Genomic DNA, 24,743 nt, shown 5'->3' with positions numbered 1-24,743 from the left:
GCATTCTCAAGTCCTAGACATACTGCCAGCACTCATCTCCCAGACCTCTGGCCTTAATCAAGTCCATGCTTGGGTGCTAAAGAAGCTCATGTTAACCCAAGGTCAGTCACAATCCTAACCTTCAACAATAGACAGCTGATTGCATCACTTATGATATACACCAGGCTGAGGCGGAAGGAACAGGTCAGCCATCCCTTGTCTGCTATGGGTGAGTCACATCAGAAGTTGAGCCTGGTTTCCCTTCCCCAGAGCTCACTGTGCAAGATCACTGCCACACCACCTCAGTCCACTATCTTACTGCCAGCCTAGCCACAGTGGAAACTGCTTGAAAGTTACTATATTGGAGTAGATGATTTTCCATAAGTACAAAAGAAAATGTTTCATTTATCATTTAGACCTACCATTCAGCTTTTCCATTTCTTCTTAAGGAGCCTCTACTATTAGGCAAATAGGAGAGTTAAAAAGAAAGAGGAACAACATCTGTGTATGTGTGTCTTAAATTCTTTAACTTCCCGGCAAACTGCCATTTCTGAACATCCCATTTCCTTGAGAGGGACAAATTCTATGTACGTGTTGTACACTACATGTAGAAGTATTTCTCTTTTGTATCTTCATCTCACTGTATGGGTTCTCCTCTCTAGGTAATGAAAGTGGGAAGGTGGGGGAGCAAGAAACCACAAAGAGCACAGTATTCAGCATACCCCGTGTTAGCAACATGACAACTCCTCTAATATCATCCATGCTGACTCTAAGTAATTTCTGGTGGAGTTGGATACATCATTAAATTTCTATTTGTGCCCTGCCTGAGGCTTTTCCCTAACCACTAATTGCCAGGGAAGGTCTAGAGAGCTTTTGTGAAAGAAGCAGAATGCAAGCAATGTCCTGGGTCTGTAGCCAGGTGTCAGTGTACCATATAATGGAGGAAGGAGATTACAAGATGATTTTTGTTTCAGCTTTTAGTCCAACCAAGATTTAAGATTTACAGAAAACAGCTTTATGAGGCGAGGGGATAGAAATGTGGTAGTGGGGAGAGGAGAACACAGGAAGTAGTAAACACATCCAGTAGAATTCAGGGATAAAAACATCCACACAAGTTCACGGAACACAGAGGAACAAGAAGGAACACTTCCTGAACCCTAAGAGGAACAGGGTACAGGGTGAGTGGGGCACAGTGGGTAATTATGAAACCTGTCAAATTAATTTTGAAGTGAATTGTCCTAGACAGGTCAAAGATTGTGCTTTAAAAATGTCATTAGAAGGTAACAGCTTTTTAAATATCCTTTTGCCTCCTGCTTCCAGATGACTCTTTTGGTTAAAAAACCAGAAATAATATAAACCTCACAGGTTAGAAGCATAGTCTTTTGATACTGGTGAGGTGAGGAGCTAGATGAACTTACATAGTAAGTGAGAGCGTTTATATTTCTTGGTCTTCTCCCTTGACCACTCCAAGTCTTTGACCTGCCAGAAATAGCAGTTATTTCCTCTGGAAGAAGCCAGTAATGGACACTTGTCGGTTGGCTTTGCCCAGAGCAGCAGTCCCTTTTTTGGGGCCCTTTCGTTCCTCTTTTGGCTCTTTTTTCACAGTCATGGCAGGAGGTCTTTGGACACAGGATGTCTTCGTCTTATGCTCTTCTTCACTATCTGTGCAAGATTCACTCTCGTAAACTTTTTCAGTTACTGGAATAAGGGAAAAAATGGGGACATGGGTAAATGGAGTAATTTACCAAGAGAATGATATGTCTGCTTCCCACCCCACCCCATCCCTGAAACTGAACCTTTCTCCTATTGGGAGACCATATCTAGCTTCAGGTAGAAAGTACGTGGGCTTCTGAGCTTACATATCCTCCTAGCAAGGCTAAGAATTAACATTCATCCCTCCTTCCTCATGCCATTAAATCGGCCTTTATCATTAATTGGGTCCCATTCTAGGCTAGCTAACTTCTAGAGCTCTACATCTGAGTCATCAGTCTCATAGACACCTACTTATAATACCATGCTTTAACTGGTTCTATCTCTGTTATTCACAGAGCTTGCCTATTCCCATTGCTGGTTTTCCTGGTGTTAAAATTTCTGGCCCACTGAAGCCCCCACTCTGTCTGGTCAGGTTCACTGTCATGGACCCTCCTGGCTAGTTCCATCCTGATGTCATTCACACTCTGTACATCTTAAGCACAGAGAACTGGACATTAATTACTCAACAGTTCAGTTCTTAGTTTTGTGTGACTACAAAATAACCTAAGATTAAATACAAGTCTACATCATTAAGATAACTGTCCCAAGCAAATCCTACCAGATGAAATACTTAGTAGTTTAAAGAAAGGGCAATAACAAAATGAGAAGCAAAGTTACTAGTTTTCTTCCTTCCAATCGGCTGAAGGCATAAGTTGTTTGTTCTGCCACTAAAATTCTGCAAATCCTTCTCCAGGGAAACTTGGAAAAGAACTACACCAGTGAGTAGTCATTCACTGTAAGCAAATCCTAAAGGGCTCAGGCAGAAACAGTGGTTTCTAACCATGATGTCACAGAACTAATGAGGATCTCTTCACTACTACTGTATTACATACACCAACCACAAGTCAAAGTACAATGCCACCTTTCTGCAACTTTAGAGACTGTAGCATCAATGCCATCTAAATTCTTTCTCAGCCTTTCTGGTTGCAGCAGGTGGTGGAAAACATCTTTTCTCAGATGAAAAGAGTATCTTAATATGTACAATAAATGCTCAAAGTATCAAAGTATAAGGTATTTTCCCCATTAAAGAACATAACAGTTTTGAACTCTTAAATTACTAATAATTATTTCTAATATATTAGTTAACTTGTTCTAAAAGGCCTAGTCTTTGGAATCTAATATATCTGTTTTCAAATACCTAGTCTGTTACTTATATTCTCTCAAACTTTAACATTAGAATCATCTGGTGTGCTTGTTAAAACACAATACTGAGGGCTAGGGGTATGGCTCAGTGGTAGAGTACTTGCCTAGCATGTGTGAGGCACTGGGTTTGATTCTCAGCACTACATAAAAATAAATGAATAAATAAAGGTCCATCAATATCTTAAAAAAACAAAACACCACATTACTGGATTCTATCTCCAAAGTTTCAGATTTAATGGGTATGGGACAGGAACTGAGAACTTGCTTTTTTAACATGTTCCCAGATGACTCTGATGCTGCAGGTCTGGGGATGTTATTTTGTCATTGTCCTCCCCATCCCTGTTAAAATGGGGATAACACTGTACCTCAGGATATATAGATAAGCCTAACAGTCTTTGGCAAGTACTTTTTAGTGCTACTTTTTTCCTGCACAATAGACTGTGCTAAAGGTCAAATGACTACTACCACTATAGCATTCCTTCACACTATCCATCTAATTCCATTAGGGTTGCATAATTAACAATCCCCTCCCTAAGAGTTCCTATATTTCTTTACTTTCAAGAGCCTAGAGCTTGCTTTGATGACTCCTACCAACTTAAATGCTAAGAAATTTATATATGTGTATATACATACACACAAACAGATACATATTTAAAGAATATCAAGTGTGTGTTTGATTTTTTGGTACTAGAGATTGAACCCAGAGGCACTTTACCACTGAGCCATATTCCCTCTTCACCCCGACCTTTTTTTTAAATATATCGACCTTTTTTAAAATATATCTATTTTTTAGTTGTAGTTGGACACAATACCTTTATTTATTTATTTTTATGTGTTGCTGAGGATCAAACCCAGAGCCTTGCACATGCTGAGCCACAACCCCAGCCCCATTTTTTAAAAATTTTATTTTGAGACAAGGTCACACTAAATTGCTGAGGCTGGCTTTGAACTTGTGATCTTCCTACCTCAGCCTCCTGAGTTCCTGGGATTACAGGTGTGTGCACCACCATGCATAGAATATCAAGTGTTTCTGAAGGCTTTGCTACTCAAATTGTGCTCCCCAGACTAGAGACATCAGAATTATTAGAAATGAAGAATCTTAGGTCCTACTCCTGGCCTACTGAACCAGAATTTCAATTTTAGCAAGATCTTTAACTAATGCATGTAGTCAGTAAAGTTTGAGAAATCTTCCAGTCTTTTTGAGAAAATACTTAGGGAATTTCCATGGACTACCTAATAGAAAGCAGGATCCCAGAACACCAACCCCATCTCACATGCATCTTCAAAAGCATTATGTAACTGGCTTAACGGGACAAAATTATGAGCTGTGATTTATTCGATATTTTAAATTAGCAAAGTCTGAAGAGCCATCTATAAAAAGGAAACCATTACTAATAGTTGGTGTATAAGCCATTGCTACTTCATAAACTATATTCTGTATTCAAATGGCAGCATGTCTGAAATATTATACTTCAGCATCAATTAGTTTGTTATTTCACTACTTCTTAATGAAGCCACTGGCTGCCTCATTGCCAATTTTGTGTAATACATTGCTTAGGGGAGTTAAAAAACAGCCAGGGCAGCACTGACAAAATTTCATAAGCAGCACACTCAGTACACCTTAAAAGCTAAAAGGCATGTTTCTATGTTCAAAGTTGTAGCCACTTAAAACTATAGGACAAAGGAGATTTGGACTTAAAAATCCCAAGTGTTTTAGCTGAACAACATGCTATCTTTCTCAGCTTCCATTAACAAAAATATCTGGGTTTTTGGTTATTACCAAATATCTTGTAAATAACCAAATATCTTTGGCTATTACCAGGTATCGTTTCCATTTAACTACTTGGCTCTTAGAAATCCACCTATGTCAGAGAGGAAAGCAGAACTCCTTTGTTGGTAACCAGAGCCAAAATTCATTAGGTTGAGTTTGGATTAAAAACCTTACCAAAACAGTGCAATGTTACCACAGTTTTCACTCTTGCATCCAAGGCTCTTAATAGTCCTCTCTGAAGACAGAAGTGCAAAAAAGTCCATATCCTACATCTGGTCAAAACTTAAGTATTGTGTCTTGCACAAAGCAATAAGTAATTAGCCACAAATTCCTAATGAATTGTCATAAAGATATCTTTAACATTTTTTTTTGGTGGGGGGAGAGGAGGAAAAATCTGGCACTGGTGCTTTTGTTCTCTTTGAACTAAAAGAGGGAGGGGAAAAAAAGACTAAGAAATTCAATTGTACATACATTTATTACCACCAATGGCCAAATCATTGTCTTGAAAATGAACTATATTAGAATACTGAAACCAAAAAACCAAACCAAAACAACAACAAAAAATAATAAAATAAACTCCCACTCAAGGTCAAGAATCCATAGACTTGTCAAAGAAATCAGGCATGAAAAACACAATAAGTCATAATCCATTTATAATGTGTCAATGTATATAATAATGTATCAAAATGCATTCTACTGTCATGTATAACTAATTAGAACAAATTAAAAAATTAAATAAAAAAAAAAGAAATTTGGCATGAAAAAAGAATTCATACAGGTAAGGAATTGTATTACCTAATCACAAGCTACCATCAAAATGGCAGGGGCTGGACTGGGGCTGTAGCTCAGTGGCAGAGTATTTGCCTTGCAAGTGTGAGGCACTGGGTTAGCTCCTCAGTACCACATTTGAAAAAAATAAATAAATAAAGATACCGTGCCCATTTACAACTAAAAATATATTTTAAAATAGGGCAGGGGCTTTTTACGGGGAATGAGAAGTGGTAATTAATGGGATGAGGCACACGACAGATGTTTTCACAAGTTTTAATAACCACATTGCCTAGAAGTTGATTCTTCAAAGCTGATCAAACTTTTAAAACAGAAATTTGAACTAGAAAAGGAAATCAAGAAAGGGGGAAAAAAACCCTCTAGAAGATCCAAGATGTGGCTAGTGCCACAAGAGAGAGAAGTAATAATGATGGGTGTTCCGACTAACAAGAGGTTTATAAACCTAAATCTAAAACTCTTTCCAGACACAAAAGCACAGTATTGGGATCTGAGCATCTCATTGGGCCTCAAGTGCTAAATCCTAAATGCCTCACAGAAGTCTGGTCTGACTGTGGTAAGGGCAGAAGCAGCATTTTGCTTCTGAAGAATCAGCTAATGACTCAAAACTTGAATTCTAATTCCCTTCCGGGCCTTCATAACAAGCACATGCTTTTACCTAACATGGCTTACAAAGAGAAACAAAGGAAGCAATCTGGATGAGTCATACTCTTCTAAGAGCAAACGGGACCAAACACCAAAGACTCTTGATTCTCTCTTCAGAGTCTAATCATCTGTAGGTGCTTTTTCCCCCACTGTTCAAATTCAAGAAACAATCATTCTAAAACAACAAATGTTTCTCGATGTCTATGACAATATCTTAACTTTGTATTGTGATTTCCATCTTGAGTCTTTAAAGATAATTAATTACCTCACCTGAATCTTCATAACAACCCACATTCAGGCAAAGTATGTACCTGCCCTCTATTCTATAGATCAAATAACTCCCCACCAGAAATCACAAGACCTTTAGACAAGATCTCAGCACTTACTTTTATGATGTATGGCCCAAATAAGAACCTGGGTGTTTTGACTATAGTTGCAGCATCTCTATACTTTGCTACTTAATGTGTGGGCTATAGACAAGCAACATCAGCACCACTTGGGGGTGAGTTATATACACATTCTGAGATGTACTGCTCTACATAGGATTATGGGACATCTCTGTGGTGAATAACTTTCTCTCTGGATTTGGAGCCCCAAATTTGTCTTACCTATGCAGCCTTCCTCATCCAAAAATGTTTTAGATTTCAGTACACGTTTTCGTTTTCTTTTGTTTTCTCCACTTGAACTCTAGAAGATCAGAGGAAGATCAGAGGATACAATGTTAAGTTGACAAATGAAGCTGTAGAGAAAAACAATGAAAGCTTTTTAATCGATAACAACCACTGCCCAGTATTCCATTATGATTTAAAAAGTTGAAAGAGGACCAACCCTACCACACAGATAAGTTAGATATACTATATGTACACATTTGATGTTTCAGTGACGTTGAGAAGGAAAGTAGCATGCTGAGGAAAGAACTGTATTCATTCTGCCAATAAGTTTTTGTGGTGCAGTACGTGCACCATGGTTAAAAAGACAAATTGGATAAGGATGTTAGTGGAAGACAGAGTCAAGGAGAGAGACCATTGCAATATACTGTGTAAGAGCTTTAATGGGGGCAGATATTAGAGAAGCACACAGCAGTGGTCCTTAAATCAGACCAGGGATTTCTTAGTAAATGCCCAGGCCATAGACACTTGCCATGGTCAGCCTTGGCATTTCAATGGCATTACACCCACCAAGTTTAGACTGAAACAGGTGTTACTAATATTACTTTCCTCTTTACTCCATGGGTCTCTTTCATTCCCTCTTCCCTTCAGCTAAAGACAAAATCAGTGCAAGATTTAAATAAGTCTTAACGCAATGAATTAAGGAAAATATCACAAAGAAAAAAAAAACCTTGTCAGTGCCCATTCTCAACACTTCACTACCTACACTGATAAAGGCACGCACAGTTGAAGAGCATTCAAAACTGTATTTCCCCACTTGTTCTCATCCAGTTCTTTTCTTGAAGAACTTTACCAAAGCAACAAATGTTCATGAGTCCTTTGTTCCCTTCTATCTTTCACACTTTGCTCTGATGCAGGCATTACCTCTTTCTTTCCCTGCTTTTTGTGGTACTGGGGATTGAACCCAAGGATGCTGTACCACTGAGTTACCTCTCCAGACATTTTTATTTTTTTTGAGACAGGATCTCACTAAACTATAGCAGGACTTCTTTTTGCACAATTCCAACAGCAGCTGCACATCACAGCAGCCCTTGTACTAAAGGTCATGGAAAACAAAACCGCTCCCCAAATCCATCTCTAACCTCCCCGCGACTGACCTTCAATAAATCTCCCTAGGCTGGGGATATAGCTCAGGGCTGGAGTTACTTGTCTAACATGTGCAAAGCCCTGGGTTCAAGCCTCAGTACCACAAAAGTAAAATAAAACAAAATAAAAGCTCCCTTCTAGCTGGGCACAGTGGTGCACGCCTGTAATCCCAGCGGCCTGAGAGGCAGAATCAGGAGGATCCCGAGTTCAAAGCCATTTAGTGAGGCGCTAAGCAACTCAGTGAGACCCTGTCTCTCAATAAAATACAAAATAGGGCTGGGGATGTGGCTCAGTGGTCAAGTGCCCCTGAGTTCAATCGCCGGTAACAAAAAAAACCTTCCATTTTGTGAGAAGAGAGGGAATACCCATTCTGGTCAATCTGTAGAGGAGCAAAATAAGAACCATGTACTGGCATTTGTGATTTTTATAGCAAGAGAAATGACTCAGAATAGTAACTGTAGATCCTTGGGCAATCAAGGATACATGGAAAGGAAGCCTCCCAGTGAAGTTTACCTTGACAGAAGGAGGCTCAGGTTCAGGCTCAGACTTCCGTACGGGATCAGGAGATGGAGATACAGGAGGAGGTGGGGACGGTGACTTAGCTTCATAAGGCCCAGGAGAGTCTGGGAACGCTGAAATAATGGAACAAGCTAAGAGAACTACAAGCTTAGGCTGGTAGAACTTCTCCACTGGCATCTCTATGTCCAGCAAAGAAGACTTTGCAAACAGTAATTGAGGCCAACCAAGCACTCTGCAGTTATGAACTTATCTTTAAAATATACATTAATTTTGTACAACTAAAATCAAAGAATCAAAAATTATTAGTGCTAGAAGTACCTTAGAAGTCATTTTAGCTAAATGCTTTATTTTACAACTTGGTCAGGGCATGAAGTTGATTTATAAATATGAACTGATCACCTTCCATTTTTCATATATTTTACTTTACCCTCACAACCACCCTAAAAGACAGATACTATTTGCATATTACAACTGAGTAAAAAGAGGTTCAGAGAGATTCCTTCACTTGGCAAAGTCACACAGCTTGTAACTGAGACCAGAAGTTTTAAACCCAAGTCAGTCTGGTTGCACAGCCTTCCTAAGCCAACTATCCATGCCACCTAATGATTCATGACCAGACATTCTCTCTTTAGATCAAGTAAGTGTAAATAATCCTCAGATTACACCAAATGCTCCATGCCAGTCTTTGTGATCTGAGGATTATTTGCAATCTTCTGAGGTGTTTGTAAGATTGAAAATTTCCTGCCGATGGTAAGAGCATGAACTTTGGGGGACAGATCATCTTTGAAATAAAAACTCAGTATTTTGTATGGGAACTATTTCCAGGCTTGTTCTGCTATACCGAGAGTGAAGAAAAGAACACTTTTAGGATAGAAATGTTATGGAAGTGGTATCACCTAAGAGTGCACCAAAGAGAACCCATCATTTCTCAACATTTGCAGAAACAGTGGTCCTAGCACAAGGCCCTAATAGAAGAAAAATGAAAATCCTCAGCTGACCTATTGCTTAATCACCACAAAGAAACTGCTGGTCAGGGGATTGGGTAGCTGCTTAGCCTCACCTGCTCCCTAAACTTCCTGGCTGCATTCAAACTCTTAGCACAAGTCTTGGATCTAAAATTCTCCCAACTGATTAGGTCAGCATTAAAAATTATGACAGTAGAGGGTTCAAGGCCAAATGACCTGAAGAGGTAAAGCAGAACAAGGGCCAGAATGAAACAATAAATTACACACTTTGAGTATGAAATGGGCCCCAAAACTTTATAAGTGCTGGGAAACAAAAGACAGAACATAAAGACAAAGAGGTCCAGCTATTAACCCAGCTCAGGGAAATTAGCACATGATGGGAGCCCAAGCAAAAGGAGTGTCACACCCCAAAACCAAGCACCCATTGTGCTAAAGCAATAGCTGTTAAGAACTGGGCCATAATGGCAGATGTGTTACAGTGGTCAGAGGAAAGTTTAAGCAGTAAGGAAGCCAAAGAAAAGGAGTTTTGAGTACTCACAGTAATAAATTTACTTATTCTATTTCCAGTTCTGCAACCACTTGACTTATCCAAGGAAAACACTTAATCCCAGTAGCACCAGCTTAGACCCCTCTTACCACACTGCATTGCAGCTGTGTGTTTACCCACAACCACCCTCCAGACTCTGTGCTCCAAAGAGGCAGGGATGCCACAATTCCCCTGGCACCACAGAGCAATATTTTTTTTTGTTTGTTTTTTAATAAAGAAAAATAATAATTTTCTGAACTAAATTTAGGATGAGGAACATCCAGGTTAAGGAAGACTCAGCACAGACTCTTCCATTAACATGTCCCCAAGAGAAATATTATAATAAAGGAATATTGTGATCCCCCCTCATAAGAGAGAAGAGAACAGAGAAAGAATCAAGAGTCCTTAATAAAGAAGAAATTTCAACCCATGCCTGGAAGATGGAGAGCAGATGGGAGAAAAGTGACAAGGAATCATCAATTACATGATTCAGATGATAGAGATTACTATCTATTATAAAACTTCTGAGTTGAAATTATGTTTATCTACTACTTTGTTTAAACTTTAAAAAATATTTTAAGGAAGGGTAGAAAAAAACTAAAATTTTCTAGACTTTACAAACGCTAATCATTTTTTCTGATAAAACCCCACAAATCTCTACTATGTGTTTTAAACACCTAAGATTTCAAAAACATTTCTTAAAAAAATTTGCCCAGGGCTGGGGCTATAGCTCAGCGGCAGAATGCTTGCCTAGTATGCATGAGGCACTGGGTTTGATCCTCAGCACCACATAAAAATAAACAAAAAATAAAGGCATTCTGTCCATTTACAACTATTAAAAAAAAAAATTGCCCACATTCATATGCTGGAATAGAATACAATGTCAGTTTGCCTTAGTACTTAACCATCAAGTCGAGCTTTCTAACTCAATATATTTTTAGTGACATAAACCTATGGAAGTTGGATGCATCCGTGTATATTTATAGCAAATCTGCAACTCTTCAGATGAAAGATACTGAAGTAGTAAAACAGAACTTAAGCCAGGAAAGCAACTTTTGTTGGGGCAGAATAAGAACTGTGGTAAAACTAATTTCAGGGATCCAGCAATGGAACCACTTGTTTGTTAAGAGTCCTCTGGCAGAGATGGGTCATTAGAATTCCTGGAAAGCATTCGCAGCTTCCTAGGACCTAAGTTTTTAAAATATCTAGCCTTACCTTAAGAAAGGTATTTTAAAGATGAGGAAACAAGAAATTAAAGAAGTGAAGTCATCTGCCTAAAGTCACATAGTTAAGTGGTGCAGGGGAGATTTAAACACAGTCCAACTTCAAAGTCCTTACATTTCCTCCATTCTTGCTGCTTCCCTGCTAACTACTAGCTTAAGATAGCTAACATCATATAATTAGTGCAACAGAAATAAAATGATAATATGTTAGAGGCTGTAAAGATTTAAAATAACACTGGCTTTGAGACAAAGAAATTTAAGAATAAAATGGCAGAGGTTTATAAATTTAGTCAGGGGCCAAAAAGTATCTTGCCAGGGGAGAATATTTGAGAGCCTCTGGCTCTCTGTCATCTGTTACTTTAGGTTGCTCACCTCTATCACATTTCTTTACATTCCTTTCCAAACTAAATAGCTCCACCCATATTTCTAATCACCCATGGGTATTATTATTTTTGTGGGCTATGGATCAGAAACTAGGGAGAACATTTCAGAATTATGTAATGATGTTCCATCAACCATAGTAATTCCTTGATTTAAAGCTGACTCTCACTACTACTAGAGTATTTAGTGTTTTGTTGCTTTTTTTTTCTTCTCTCTTCTCCTTCTCCCAGTGGTGCTAAGGATCGAACCCAGAGCCTCACACCATGCTAGGCAAGTGTTCTACCACAGGAGTTACATTTCCAGGCTTAGCTTACCTTTTTTAAAAAAATATTTTTTTAGTCGTTGATAAAACTTTATTTTATTTATTTATATGCAGTGCTGAGAATCGAACCCAATGCCTCACACATGCAAGGCAAGTGCGCTACCACTGAGCCACAACCCCAGCCCCTTAGTTTACCTTTTAAATGTATATTAGGCTGATGGTTTACCCCTAAATCTGTAAGAATCAAAATGGTACTTCTACCCCAGAGATTCAACTTCCTAGGGCTATTTTTTAGATCTGTTCATTTGCAATACAGTCATCTACATATACAATTTGTTTCTTAACTCACTATTACTATCCTTTTGTGGGAAACCTCTTTGACAGCAACAGTAGGTTCCTCTTTTGCATTTTTTTTTTTTTTGGCACTGGGAATTGAATCCAGGGCCTTGTGCACGCAAAGCAAGCACTCTACCAACTGAGCTATAACCCCAGTTCCTCGTTATTCTTTAATCCCTTTTACTATCAGTTTATTTGCATTGTGTATGTACTTTTTAGTGATACTGAACTCCTTTGGATTGGATTTCCCCCTAGTACCTAAAATGGTTTATGCCAGGAATTCTTGGAGAACTGATCATGATAGCTTAAGCTTTTCACCAACTGGTTTTACAAGCATGACTTTCAAGGTAGCATATCCAGCATATAAATTCATCCCAGCTATCTTTCTCTTTAGCCTCTCTATGTATACTTTCCTCTATATTATGTGGTATGATATCTTGGTTCTTAAGAATAGTTGACATTCTTTTAAAAAACATATTAATTTTCCTGGCCAGAGTCTTGCTCTTATTCTGTTTGCTTATCTAACATTGCCCATGGTCTAAAACTAGAAGGGTCCATAGTGACATTCCCTTTCAACAACATTTTTATCATGATTTTATTTCTATGGTGTGGAACACCAATATCCTCGGTTCCTAGAACATTACAATTCTTAAGATTCACAATAAGGTAGCCAAAGGAATACACCCCCTTAAAAAAAAAAAAGAAAGAAAGAAAACGTATTAGACAGTATGTATACTAGTAGTACTTATCCTCTTTCCCTTTTTGTTGGTTATTTTGGCGAGTTACCAAAAGGTCATGGTTCTGGTCAAAAGGCTAAAGTAGATTTCAAACAAAAATAGATGCTATATTCTCTCAGTGCTAGGATTACTACTCTCATTATGACCCATAATAAATTACTTTTTAGCTCCTTCAGCATCATAAGAATTGATACTCTTAATAAAAAAATTAATAGCAATACCCACCTTCATCTTCACTGCTATCAGACTGAGGAAGTTTGATTCTTCGCCTCTTTTTCTTCATGATTTCAGTTTCCTTTGTTTCATCATCAGATAAATCTACTCGCTTCCCCCTGTTGCCATCAGGAATAAATTAAGCATGTTACATAGAGCAAAAATGTAAGTATTTACATGCTCCTATGAATCTCACTTTATAACTCATGGTCTTAATTCCAGAGGGTAGAAAAGAATAATCAAAGTATACCAATAAAGATTCTTTTTAAGGATATACTGTCAACCAACCATAGCTAGGTCACTTCAGAAGGTGACCAGAATAAAAAATTTCTCTAGCTCTCTGTAGACCACTGGCAACTGCAACCAGGTTATCAAGAATTTTTCTCAATGCTTTCTTACTTTCCCCATTGGCCTGTTAGTCATTTGACATGAATTAAATAAGCAGCTATTACCTATATATAAGGCTCTTTGCTTAAACACAGAGGATGCAAAGATCAGGAAGGAAAGACTGTTCTCAAGAAGCTCTGGCTGACATAACCAGCTATATAATACAATATAATAAATTTTAATGGAAAAAAAAAGATACAAAGCATGACTATTACTTGAAAACTTTAAAATCTAAGTAAAAGTTCATCAGAAAAGAGAAATATTTTAAAGGGAAAAACCAATAGGAACAAAGACATGACATAAGGCCATAAGGTGATTCTTATGAATAATAAAAAAACCTAGACTTCATCTTGATATTATTTAGCTTCTCTGGATATTCCACCAAAATTCATTTAATCAACAAATAATTTATCCAGGGCACATCATGTATTAGAAATGAATAGGAATTAAGACACATCCTTTGTCATCAAGCACCTTATGTCTTACTTATTTTTAAATATCAACCTTTCTTCTATTTTGAGCTAGAAAAAGAATATACTAAGCTCAAAGTAAGTAAAAGGAAATAATAAAGAGCAGAAATCAATGTGATAGAAAACAAAATTAAAGTGAAAAGTTGTCAGTTGGGGGGTAAAAATAGAGTTAATAAACTTTTTACATGGTTGATTAAAAAAAGAAAAGTTTCTCACCAATCAGAAATGTAAAAATGAGGGACTGGGGTTGTGGCTCAGAGGAAGAGCACTCGCCTAGCATGCGTGAGGCACTGGGTTCGATCCTTAGCCCCACAGGAAAATAAAATAAAGGTATTCTGTCCACCTACAACTAAAAAATAATTTTTTAAAAAAAGAAATGTAAAAATGAATTTTTTAGTGATAACTACAGATTCCACAGATATTCAAAGAACAAAGCTGTATTATTAACAACTTTATACTAACAAGCTCAATAACTTAGAATTCCTTTAAAATTACAACTTACTCAAAACTGATCCAAGAAAAACTAGAAAGTTTGAATAACTCTATTTAAAAAAAATCAAATTCACAATTTCAAAAAACCTCCTATGAAGAAAATCCAAGCCTAGATTCACTGATGAACTTTATCAAACATTTAAGAAACAAATATATCTATACAAATTCCGTTGGAAAACAAAGAAACTCTTCTCAACTAATTTTGTAAAGTTAGCACAACCTTGACACTAAAACTTGGCAAAAACATTACTAGAAAAGAACTGACCTACAGTTCCCGTAAAAAGAGAGGAAAAAAATCCTTAGTGTATATTAATAAATCCAACCCAGCAAAATATAAAAATAATACATCACAACCAAGTGAAGTTTATCCCAAGAATGCAAGATTGGTTTAACAGTTTAAAAAAATCAATCAGTATAATTCACCACAGTAGCAGAAACACCATAAGCATCTCAATAAATGCAGAAAAAATTATCTATTAAAATTCAACAGCCAAGCTGGGGTTATAGTTCAGTGGTAGAGCACTTGCCTCACATGCGTGAGGCACGCACGCACTGGGTTCGATTCTCAGTGTCGCATAAAAATAAATAAATGAAGATATTGTAAAACAAACAAAAAAACAACAATTCAACATCTATTCATGATCAAATCTCTCAGCTTAGAAAAAAAACTCAACCTGGTAAAGGGCATCTACTAAAAATGTACACTTAGTATCACGTTTAGTAATGAAATACTGAATGCATTCCTGGCAATAACCACCAACAGTAAGTATTATATCCACAGTTTGGGACATTTTAATCCATATGTATCACATGTTCCTAGGAGGCAAGGTCTACTAGACAGAGCCTTAACCCTCTGAAACAGCACCATTTTGTTGATGTTTTCTACTAAAGTTACCCCAACTTTGCCACAAAAGTCAGGTCTTTGTGGGCCTATCAGTGCTGACAGTGTCCTTTAGAATTTCTTTCAACAGACTAATTCCTACCAACTATGAGGTAGTGTCTCAAATTCCTGGATCCATTTTTAACAGCTTGTGTGCTTTTTATTTTCTTTTCTAATTACATTTTACCACTTGAAAAATAAACTCATTGATATAAAAAGAAAACAAAGAACTTTTTCTCTTAAATTTGACTGGAAACAGTAACCTTTCATTTGGCAGCTTGAAGTAAAACACATATGCTCACGCACACACTCACACACACTTTTAGGTACTTATACCATGTCCACATGTTTAAAATTAAGTAAGGAGAAAAAGGATTATCAATTTAGATCAATGAAGCAAAAATGAAACTTTGGGCCCTAAATCACCCAAACTGTCTTGATTTCACAAGACTATTTCACTAGATAAGCTACTAAGCTTCTCTCTCCATTTTGGTTGTGTGGTTGTATCCCTAAGGCATTAAGAAGGATTTACTACTCAACTGAAAAGTGTCCTCTGTCAATAAGCCCAAATAGACCTCTCACCCCCAGTAGACACTCTTCCCTCACAAGCGACAAAATTTTCCTACCATTTTTTTTCCTTCTGCTGCATCTTAACAGGCTCTGCTTTTTTGCTGGATTTCTTCAGGTCTGCAGGAGTTGCCAGTTTTGGTTCAGTGACAGGCACTTGAGGTTGCTCCACTATTTTTTCTTCTTTCACAGCTTGTTCTGAATCCAAATTGACTTTAAGTTTATCTACAAATAAAGTATAGCTGACGATACATAACCCCATGGTGCAATATTAATCCATCATTCTTTTGACAGTCCACTATGCGCCAGGTAACATATTAGCAGCAAGGCTAAAAGGATAAAAAACAGTCTCTCTCTTCCTAACAGATCCCATAGTCTATTCAGAAAATATTTCTCCTTTTTGATGACTACTCTAGCTATAACTGTTTTCATTTCTGCCTTCCACTAATCTCTCATCATATCACAGCCCCCAGGCCAAATGACAGTAAAAACAAGGCTTAGAAACACAACTTTGTGAGGTATCATCTTTCTAATTTTTTAGATAAGGAAAACTAAGAATCACAGGAATTAAAAGATGCTTCCCAAGAATACATAGTTTACAAATGACATCAACAGAATTTGTAGCAAGACCTTTCTATCATATTCAACCTTTTAATACCAGGCTATCTTATATTATTTTAATGATAAAATTGAAAGACATATTTTAGTTCAAATCCTCTTTCCTCCTGAGCAAGTTATTTTATCTAAAAGTCATTTTTCTCTTTAAAAATTGGGATAATAGATACAAGATTTTCATAAGGTTTCAAAAAATGCATTATAAGAGTTAAATGACTTACCCAAGGAACACTGATAGAAAAAGTAAAAGTGAAGATAAGGACCTGGTTTAACTCCTCAAAATTCTGGTCTCTTTCCTACACGAAACTAAAGAACATGAAAACAACTACTGTGCAACACAGAAGACTAAGAACTGCAAACAGGGTGGGCCTAGTCATCTGAGAAACTATAGAAGCATATAATCTTGGTTTCAAGCTGAACTCAAGAATAGCTTTCTGCCAGCAAGGTCACAAAATACAAATAGAAAGCTGTAAACCAGCCGGAGACTCCTCAAAAAGGTTTGGTTGCAAATTTTATCATAGTTTAAACCATCTATTGTGTAGGAAAAACAAAACAAAACACTGACATTGTAGTTTTGGCTGTTATGCACAGCTTAGAATAATGATTTTTTGTCATGTATATTACTTGAAAGTGTAAGGGATGGATCTGAATGTAAAATGCAATCCATTTATACTTTTGAAAACTTGAATGAGAAACCTGAATGGTGGAATCCATCAGCCAATGATGATACATTTGCTTGCATTTTCAATACTGTTGTTCTCAAGTACCACTGCTTTTCAAACTTTCCATCAGAACATCCCAAACTGAACAGGAGAATAAATATGTTGCAAATGATAGAATGCCATTCCTTTTTATGGCCAAATAATATTTCACTGTCTGGATATACCACATTTTGTTTATCCATTCATGTAAATGATTTTTAGATTGTTGCCACTTTTTTGGTTATCATGAAAAATGCTGCTATGGACATTTTGTACAAGTTTTTGTGTGGGAATACTGTTTTAATTCACCTGATACCTAGGTATGGAATTACTGGGTAACTCTGGTTTCATTTTTTAAAGTACTGACAAACCATTTTCCAAAGTAAGTACATTATTTTACACTTTCCACAGCAACATATGAGAGTTCAAATTCTCCACATCCTTGCCAACACTTGCTATCATCCAGCATTAAATTTAAATAGTTCAAGTCCCCACAATAAACTCTCTTCATCCAATTCTAGAGCTTATTTTCATTGCAATGATCTTGTCATGTGTCAAATGCAATAAAAAAATCATAATTTTACCCTGAACATTCAGCCTTTAAGAACATCTGTTAAATAAATCAACTTTGTAAGTGATTCTTTTATTAGGTGAATAATTTTCTTACTTTGTCCAGGTTTTCCCTCTTCCTCTATTACATGTTATCATAACATCTGTCTAGCAATTACACTGATTATTTTATTTTTTTCTATATATTTCTCTCTCTCTCCCATTTGTGTGTCTTCTCCTAGTAAAACATTACAGCCAAGGGCCTTTTGTCTTTTGTTTAACATTGTACCACCAGTACACACAGTAGGTGCTCAATCAATATTTGTTAAATAAACACATGAATAAATAAGTCTATTTTTATGTTCAGTTTGGTATTTTTTTCAAAACAAGCAAATATTCAAGTATCTTATGTATTTTTAAAATATCACTGTTTCTTAAGGTTACAAACATAAAACCACCACCAACTCCTGGGTCTCATCAAAATTGCCAAGAAACCATAATTTGCTTGGGTACTGGGTGGCCCAGTACAGTGACATCAGCATGATGTGTTTTCACAGAAGCCCTTTGATGCACTGTGCCTGTAATAATACAAATGTTGTTTCTCAATAACCTGAAAGTATAACATTTTCTATATGCTTTCAGAACACAAATGTTCTTCTTTGATAGCTTTCATGGTAAACAAGACACTATTACCTTAGTCCCTTCCTTGGCTACCAATTTGGCCATCAGAGGCAGAATTCGACTAATTTTCCTTGCATGTAACAAAATTTTTCCCTAAAAACTCTTCGCAAAACTGAGACTCCAGGGAAGTGTGCCATAATTATTCTGCTTCTCTTGAGTTGTTTCTATCCTAGTATTTTGTCACATATCCTCAGAGGTTGTGTACTTGATATTAGAAGTAAAAAAAAAATGTGACAATTGATTTTTTTTCCAAAAGAAAGACTTATTATTATTCTAAATATGGGAGAGTTTTGGTTTCCCAAAAACTATGTTTAAATGACCATTACTACTTGGGCTTGTCAAAATCATAATGAGGTCTAATTCATTATTGTGAATACTCTAAGTGAATGATCAACAAATATTATGAAAAAATCTTCATCATCACTAGCAATTGGAGAAATGCAAATTAAAACTACACTGAGCTGGGCCCAATGGCGCACATCTATAATCCCAGCATCTTGGGAGGCAGAGGCAGGAGGATCATGATTTCAATGTCAGCCTCAGCAACTTAATGAGACCCTGTCTCAAAATTATATGTGTGTGTGTATACATATATATTTTTTAAAATAAATAAATACACACACACACACACACATTCACATACAAATATAACTGGGGATGTGGCTCAGTGGTTGAGCATCCCTGGGTTCAATCCTAGTACAAAAAAATAAGTAAAAAAAAATACTACACTGAGATTTCATCTTACTCCAGTCAGACTGGCAATTATCCAGAATATAAGTATCAACACATGTTGGCAAGAATGCTTTCCCTGCTTTTTAAAATTGGTTCTTCTTAGTTGTACATGGTAGTAGAATCCATTTTGATAAAATTATACAAGTACAGAATATATCTTATTCTAATTAGGAGCCCCATTCATACATTTTTGGTGGGACTGCAAATTGGTGCAACCACTCTGAAAAGCAGTATAAAGATCCCTCAAAAAACTAGGAATGAAATGACTATTTGACCCAGAGGACTTAAAAATAGCATACTACAATGACCCAGCCACATCAGTGTTTATACCAGCACAATTCACAGTAGCTAAGCTATGGAACCAACCTAGATGCCCATCAACAGATGAATGGGTAAAGAAAGTATGCTATATATGCACAATGAAATATTACTCAGCCATAAAGAAGAATGAAATTATGACATTTGCTGGCAAGTGGATTGAACTGGAGACTATCATACTAAGTGAAATAGGCAATATAAAAAAACCAAAGGTTACAAATTTTCACTGATTTGTGGAAGCTAAACCACAATTAAGGGTGGGGGAGAGGAAGAGGAGAAATTCAGTAGATTAGACAAAGGGGAACAAAATGAAGGAAGGGGGAATAGGAAAAGGAAAGACAGTAGAATAAATGTAACATAATTTTCCTATGTACACATATGAAAATACCTAAGTGAATCTCACCATCATGCCCACCCACAAGAATGGGGTCCTAATTAGCATAAGATACTTGTATAATTTTATCAAAATGGATTCTACTGTCATGTATAAGTAAGAAGAACCAATTAAAAAAAATAACTAAAGAAAGGCAAAAGATTTGCTTTTGAGGCCCTTTGGGACACAGGAATAATTAAAGTCATACAAGTAAAGTGATGGCAATATCAATGACACTGACCTCAACATTATACTGTGTAAATAGGCAGTCTCCCTTTTGTTTTGAACATCCATTTTCAAGAGGTTTATCAAGTAAATACATCATTCTTGTTTGTCAAGGCAGTAAGTAGAAGTTCAAATAGTAAACTACCTTCCAAGATATCTCAACTGAGCCCAGCTAACCCAGAAAATTCACCTTGTCAGTTCATTACTTTCATCAACATACGATTAGTATATTGCAAATGTATGCAAGGAAGCAGGAGTGCCCGGATGGGCAAAAACTGGATAAGATGGCATTCATCTCAGGTTTAAAATGTTATTTCATTAACATTCACTTATTAGTCAAAGGAAAATAAAAACATGCTTACTCATAGCAGCTTTTCCAAAAAAATTGCTCATCACATTCCCCTTTCCTGGTACTTTGCTGCCTGTTGAAGATGCCTAAAAACATGGAAAAGAAAACACATGATTTTTTTTCTAGTGTTTAGGCTCCTCTTAAAGTAGCATTGTCTTGAACAATCTCTTCAATAACAGAGCACTGGCCAGTGGTACAGACTCTATGTAATCATGTGAAAATGTGTAAGTATTAGATTATAGTATCAAATGTTAATTTCCAAAGCTTTACTTCTCATAGTTCTTATAAAAATTATTATTATCCATGGATATGTTTAGGTTTTTCTTGAGCATATTTTACAACAATTTAGATTAAGAGGATTAAAAAAGATCAGAAGCAATACAGCAAAGAGGGAAACAAAATATTACGTTTTTAATAATCAGTAGTAGACTTGAATCCTGGTTCTACTTTTTTTTTTTTTCCACTTTCATTTTATTTGTTTATTTTTACGTGGTGCCAGGGATTGAACCTGGTGCCTCATGCATGCTTGGCAAGTGCTCTACCGCTGAGCCACAATCCTGGCCCTGGTTCTACATTTAACAGCAGTATAACCTCTACGCAAGTTATAAGTTTAGGCTTTAGTTTTATTACATATAATATAAAAATGGTAAGATCCAAAAAGAATTGATAAGAGGATTTAAGGGCTGGGGTTATGGCTCAGCAGTACAGCGCTCGTCTCGCACGCGCGGGACCCTGGGTTTGATCCTCAGCACCACGTAAAAATTAAAAGAGTGAAATAAAGGTATTGTGAATAAATATTAAAAAAAAAAAAGGAGGATTTAAGCAAAGATCAAACCAAATCAATAAATGTTTTGTTTCCCTCCACCCCTCTTTTCCTCTCCCAGAGCAAAAGCTTGAAAATGACAGTGATGATAACAGTAGTAACAATGCCATACTTTCCTGAATATTTTAAATGGCACCTGACATTTTTATTAAGTCAATACCCAAATAAGTGAGTTTAGATGACTAATCAATAAAAAACATGAAGAGAAGAGAAAGAAGGAAAAGATTCATAAAATAAAAACGTTAACTACACTAGGAAGGTATATATGGCAAAGACCAGAATATAAGATATTCTCAAAATGACACATTGCTAATACACAATTTCTTGAACTTTGTAATTTTTGAGGCATTTTCACATGCATTATTTCAACGGGCTCTCATAATAATCTTACAATGTGTATAGGGTAGGCATTACCATTTTATAGAAAGGGAATGCAAGCATCAGTGACAAGTATCAGCCAAAGAAAAAGGACTTGAGAATACAGTATTACAGGGATCAAAGTGGTAGAAAAATCAGAACTAAATGTCAGAACCTTACATAATTAAACTACCAAGGGCACTAGTAATGCTTTCCTGGATAACATTCCACACTGTAATAAAGGTCCATTTTCAAAGACAACTTACATTTGTTACTTCTTTAGTCTCTATTTTGGTCTCCTTGTTTGTATCTTGGCTTTTAGAAGCAGCTTTGGAGGCAAACATTCCCATAATTCCCTTGGGCTGCTGGGAAGCCTGTTTGGAGGCAGGTGGGCCATGACCATTGGTTGTCAGCTCATTACTGGCTTGTGTCTCACTGGATGCCTGAAGATTGGACTGTTCAAAATTGCTAGAAGATGAGGATTCTGTGGGAGCTCTAGGGACCGCAGCTGCACATTGTATGGCACTAAATCTAAAGACAAAATGGTAATATTAATTTGATGCCAGTATCAAACTCTTATTTTCAAACTCTTGTTTCTTTCACATAGTACCTTCTAACCCCTAATATTATAAAACTAGGGAATGTTAGAACTAGAATGGATTTTGGAAAAACTTTTGTACAAAATTTTCATTTAGATAAATAATTGGAGAGAAATAAGTGATCTGTTCTAAGTTATCCATCCAGTTAGTAATAGAGCTAGATTTGGAATCAAATAAGGTATTTGGAATACCTTATTGAATACTCTTGCTTTTTTGGAAAAAAAAAAAAATCCTAATTTAAAATAAATAAGAATATACAAAACAATAATAAAAGATTTAATAATTTTTCCATCCTTAGGAAACCAAATAGTTATCCCTTATTTAAGGACCTTCCTCTTATAAGGCCAGATACGCAACAACTATTGACTGAATCAAAACTAAAAGCTCCGTAGGGTGCAGTGGTGCATGCCTGTAATTCCAGCAGCTTGGGAGCTGAGGCAGGAGGATTGCGAGTTCAAAGCCAGCCTCAGCAACGGCGAGGCACTAGGCAACTCAGTGAGACCCTGTCTCTAAATAAAATACAAAATAGGGCTGGGGATGCTGCCCAGTGGTCGAGTGCCCCTGAGTTCAATCTCTAGTACCCAAAAAACAAACAGAGTCACTGGCTCTTATAACTTGTGGTCCTTCACAGCCATTTGCTACTAATTTCTTTCTTTCTTTTCTTTTTTTATTAGTTGCTCAAGACAATACAATGATCTTGACATATCATACATTTGATTCAAACAGGGTATGAATTCTCATTTTTCCATGTGTACAGATTGCAGGATCACATTGGTTATACATCCATGTGTATACATACAGCAATCCTAGTGTCAGTTGTATTCTGCTGCCCTCCCTATCCCCCCCTCCCCTCCCCTCCCCTCCCATTACTATTCTCTACCCATTCTACTGTGACACTTAACTCTTTTTTTTTCTTCCCTTCCCCCTCACACTATCATATATGTATTTTGTGAACCCATGAGGGTCTCCTTCCGTCTTCCATGCAATTCCCCTTCTCCCTCCCATTCCCTCCCACCTCTTTTCCTTGTTTCGTGGTAATCTTCTTCTCATGCTCCTCCTTCCTACTCTGTTTTGAGTCACCTCCCTTATATCAGAGAAGACATTCGGCATTTGTTTTTTAGGGATTGGCTAACTTTGCTTAGCATAATCTGCTCTAGTGCCATCCATTTCCCTGAAAATGCCATGATTTTGTTATTTTTTTAGTGCTGAGTAATATTCCATTGTGTATAAATGCCACATTTTTTTAAATCCATTCATCTGTTGAAGGGCATCTGGATTAGTTCCACAGTCTAGCTATTGTGAATTGTGCTGCTATGAACATTGATGTAGCTGTGTCCCTGTAGTATGCTCTTTTTAGGTCTTTTGGGTGTAGTCCAAGAAGGGGAATAGCTGGGTCAAATGGTGGGTCCATTCCCAGCTTTCCAAGGAATCTCCATACTGCCCTCCAAATTGGCTGCACCAATTTGCAGTCCCACCAGCAATGTACAAGTGTACCTTTTTCCCCACATCCTGGCCAGCACTTGTTATTGTTTGACTTCATAATTTAATTTGCATTTCTCTAGCAATCAGAGAAATGCAAATTAAAACCACTCTAAGATACCATCTCACTCCAGTAAGAATGGCAGCCATTATGAAGTCAAACATTTGCTACTAATTTCTAATAGTACCAACTAGCAACAGCAGACAAGTATTATGCTGAAGGCCAAGTGAAGGAATATGGTGAATGATCTGCATGGCCTATTAAAGGGAATATTCATCTCTTATTCTCTAAATTGTAGGTATGCCTACTTCACACCAATATATAATGTAATGTTCCACATTGTGAATGGGTAACTGATTCAGCTTTCACAAAGGGCTCTACATAAAGCAAAGTTCTTCAACTTTCCATATCAAAACATTTTGCTTCCCCTAGTTTGTTGCTTAATGGGGTAGGTGAGAGTTCCCTGAAGATCTTATTCATCTTTCATATTCCAGTCACCTGACACAAAATCTGACATACAGCAAGTTTCAGAAAAAACATGTTGAAAGAAAGACTATTTAAGCCACTGAAAGTGAGGTTTCTGGTTTGTCTCCCTTCTTTAGTGTATCACCTCAATTTGGAGTGGGAGATGGGGAAGATTTAGAAACTATGCAGTGACAGCAATTACCAGAAATCACAAATACAACTTCAACATTAACTGTTGGAATCAGTGGCGTAAGGAAAAAAAATCCCTAATATATCATTTCAATTCAGAAATAACATTAGACTCGAAAAGCTCTAAAGCTAGAGTTTACAGCTCCAAATATCTTACACTGATTCATTATGATCCCAGCAGAAAACCCTACATTAAAACACATCTTTGGTGTATCAGAGCTAAGAACAGACGGAAAACATTTACTTTCACCCACTGTTCTTCCTCTCTGGCCTTGCAGTGCTTCCATGCACAAGGAAAAGGGCAATGTTTTATTTCATTGTCAACATATAAAGTTGGCCCTCAGACAATTCTTTCTCCATTTGGTCTGCATTCCACGCCTTAGGGTCAAAACCAGGAACAGGCAATGAGGAAGAGACCAAGTTAGGTTGGGAGCATGTCTGAAGAGTGAAGAATCTGCTTAATCCTAAAATTTCAATTTTCTTCCTGTCATAGCACTTA

The 24,743-nt window shown here is 36.9% G+C and overlaps 1 protein-coding gene across 4 annotated transcripts in view; it reads right to left on the bottom strand.

Moving 5' to 3' along the window:
• Positions 1 to 938: 938 nt before the first annotated feature.
• Positions 939 to 24,743, bottom strand: part of Pold3 (DNA polymerase delta 3, accessory subunit) — a 39,602-nt gene continuing 15,797 nt past the window's right edge. For 2 of the 4 annotated variants that reach the window (XM_027942589.2, XM_027942588.2), the window contains exons 6-12: positions 21,778 to 22,042; positions 20,345 to 20,417; positions 15,848 to 16,013; positions 13,005 to 13,111; positions 8,344 to 8,462; positions 6,685 to 6,763; positions 939 to 1,677 (exon numbers count right to left, since the gene is read on the bottom strand). In XM_027942589.2, coding sequence (XP_027798390.1) covers positions 1,475 to 1,677; positions 6,685 to 6,763; positions 8,344 to 8,462; positions 13,005 to 13,111; positions 15,848 to 16,013; positions 20,345 to 20,417; positions 21,778 to 22,042 — 1,012 coding nt within the window. In that variant the 3' untranslated portion in view covers positions 939 to 1,474. Of the gene's footprint in view, positions 1,678 to 6,684; positions 6,816 to 6,840; positions 7,370 to 8,313; positions 8,463 to 13,004; positions 13,112 to 15,847; positions 16,014 to 20,344; positions 20,418 to 21,777; positions 22,043 to 24,743 lie in introns of those variants that run through there. The other 2 variants (XM_027942592.2, XM_027942591.2) reach the window with 2 other exon arrangements.

The sequence above is a fragment of the Marmota flaviventris genome, chromosome 9, assembly GCF_047511675.1.
Source record: "Marmota flaviventris isolate mMarFla1 chromosome 9, mMarFla1.hap1, whole genome shotgun sequence".
Classification (NCBI taxonomy): domain Eukaryota; kingdom Metazoa; phylum Chordata; class Mammalia; order Rodentia; family Sciuridae; genus Marmota; species Marmota flaviventris.
This window is presented reverse-complemented; position numbering and strand designations above follow the sequence as displayed.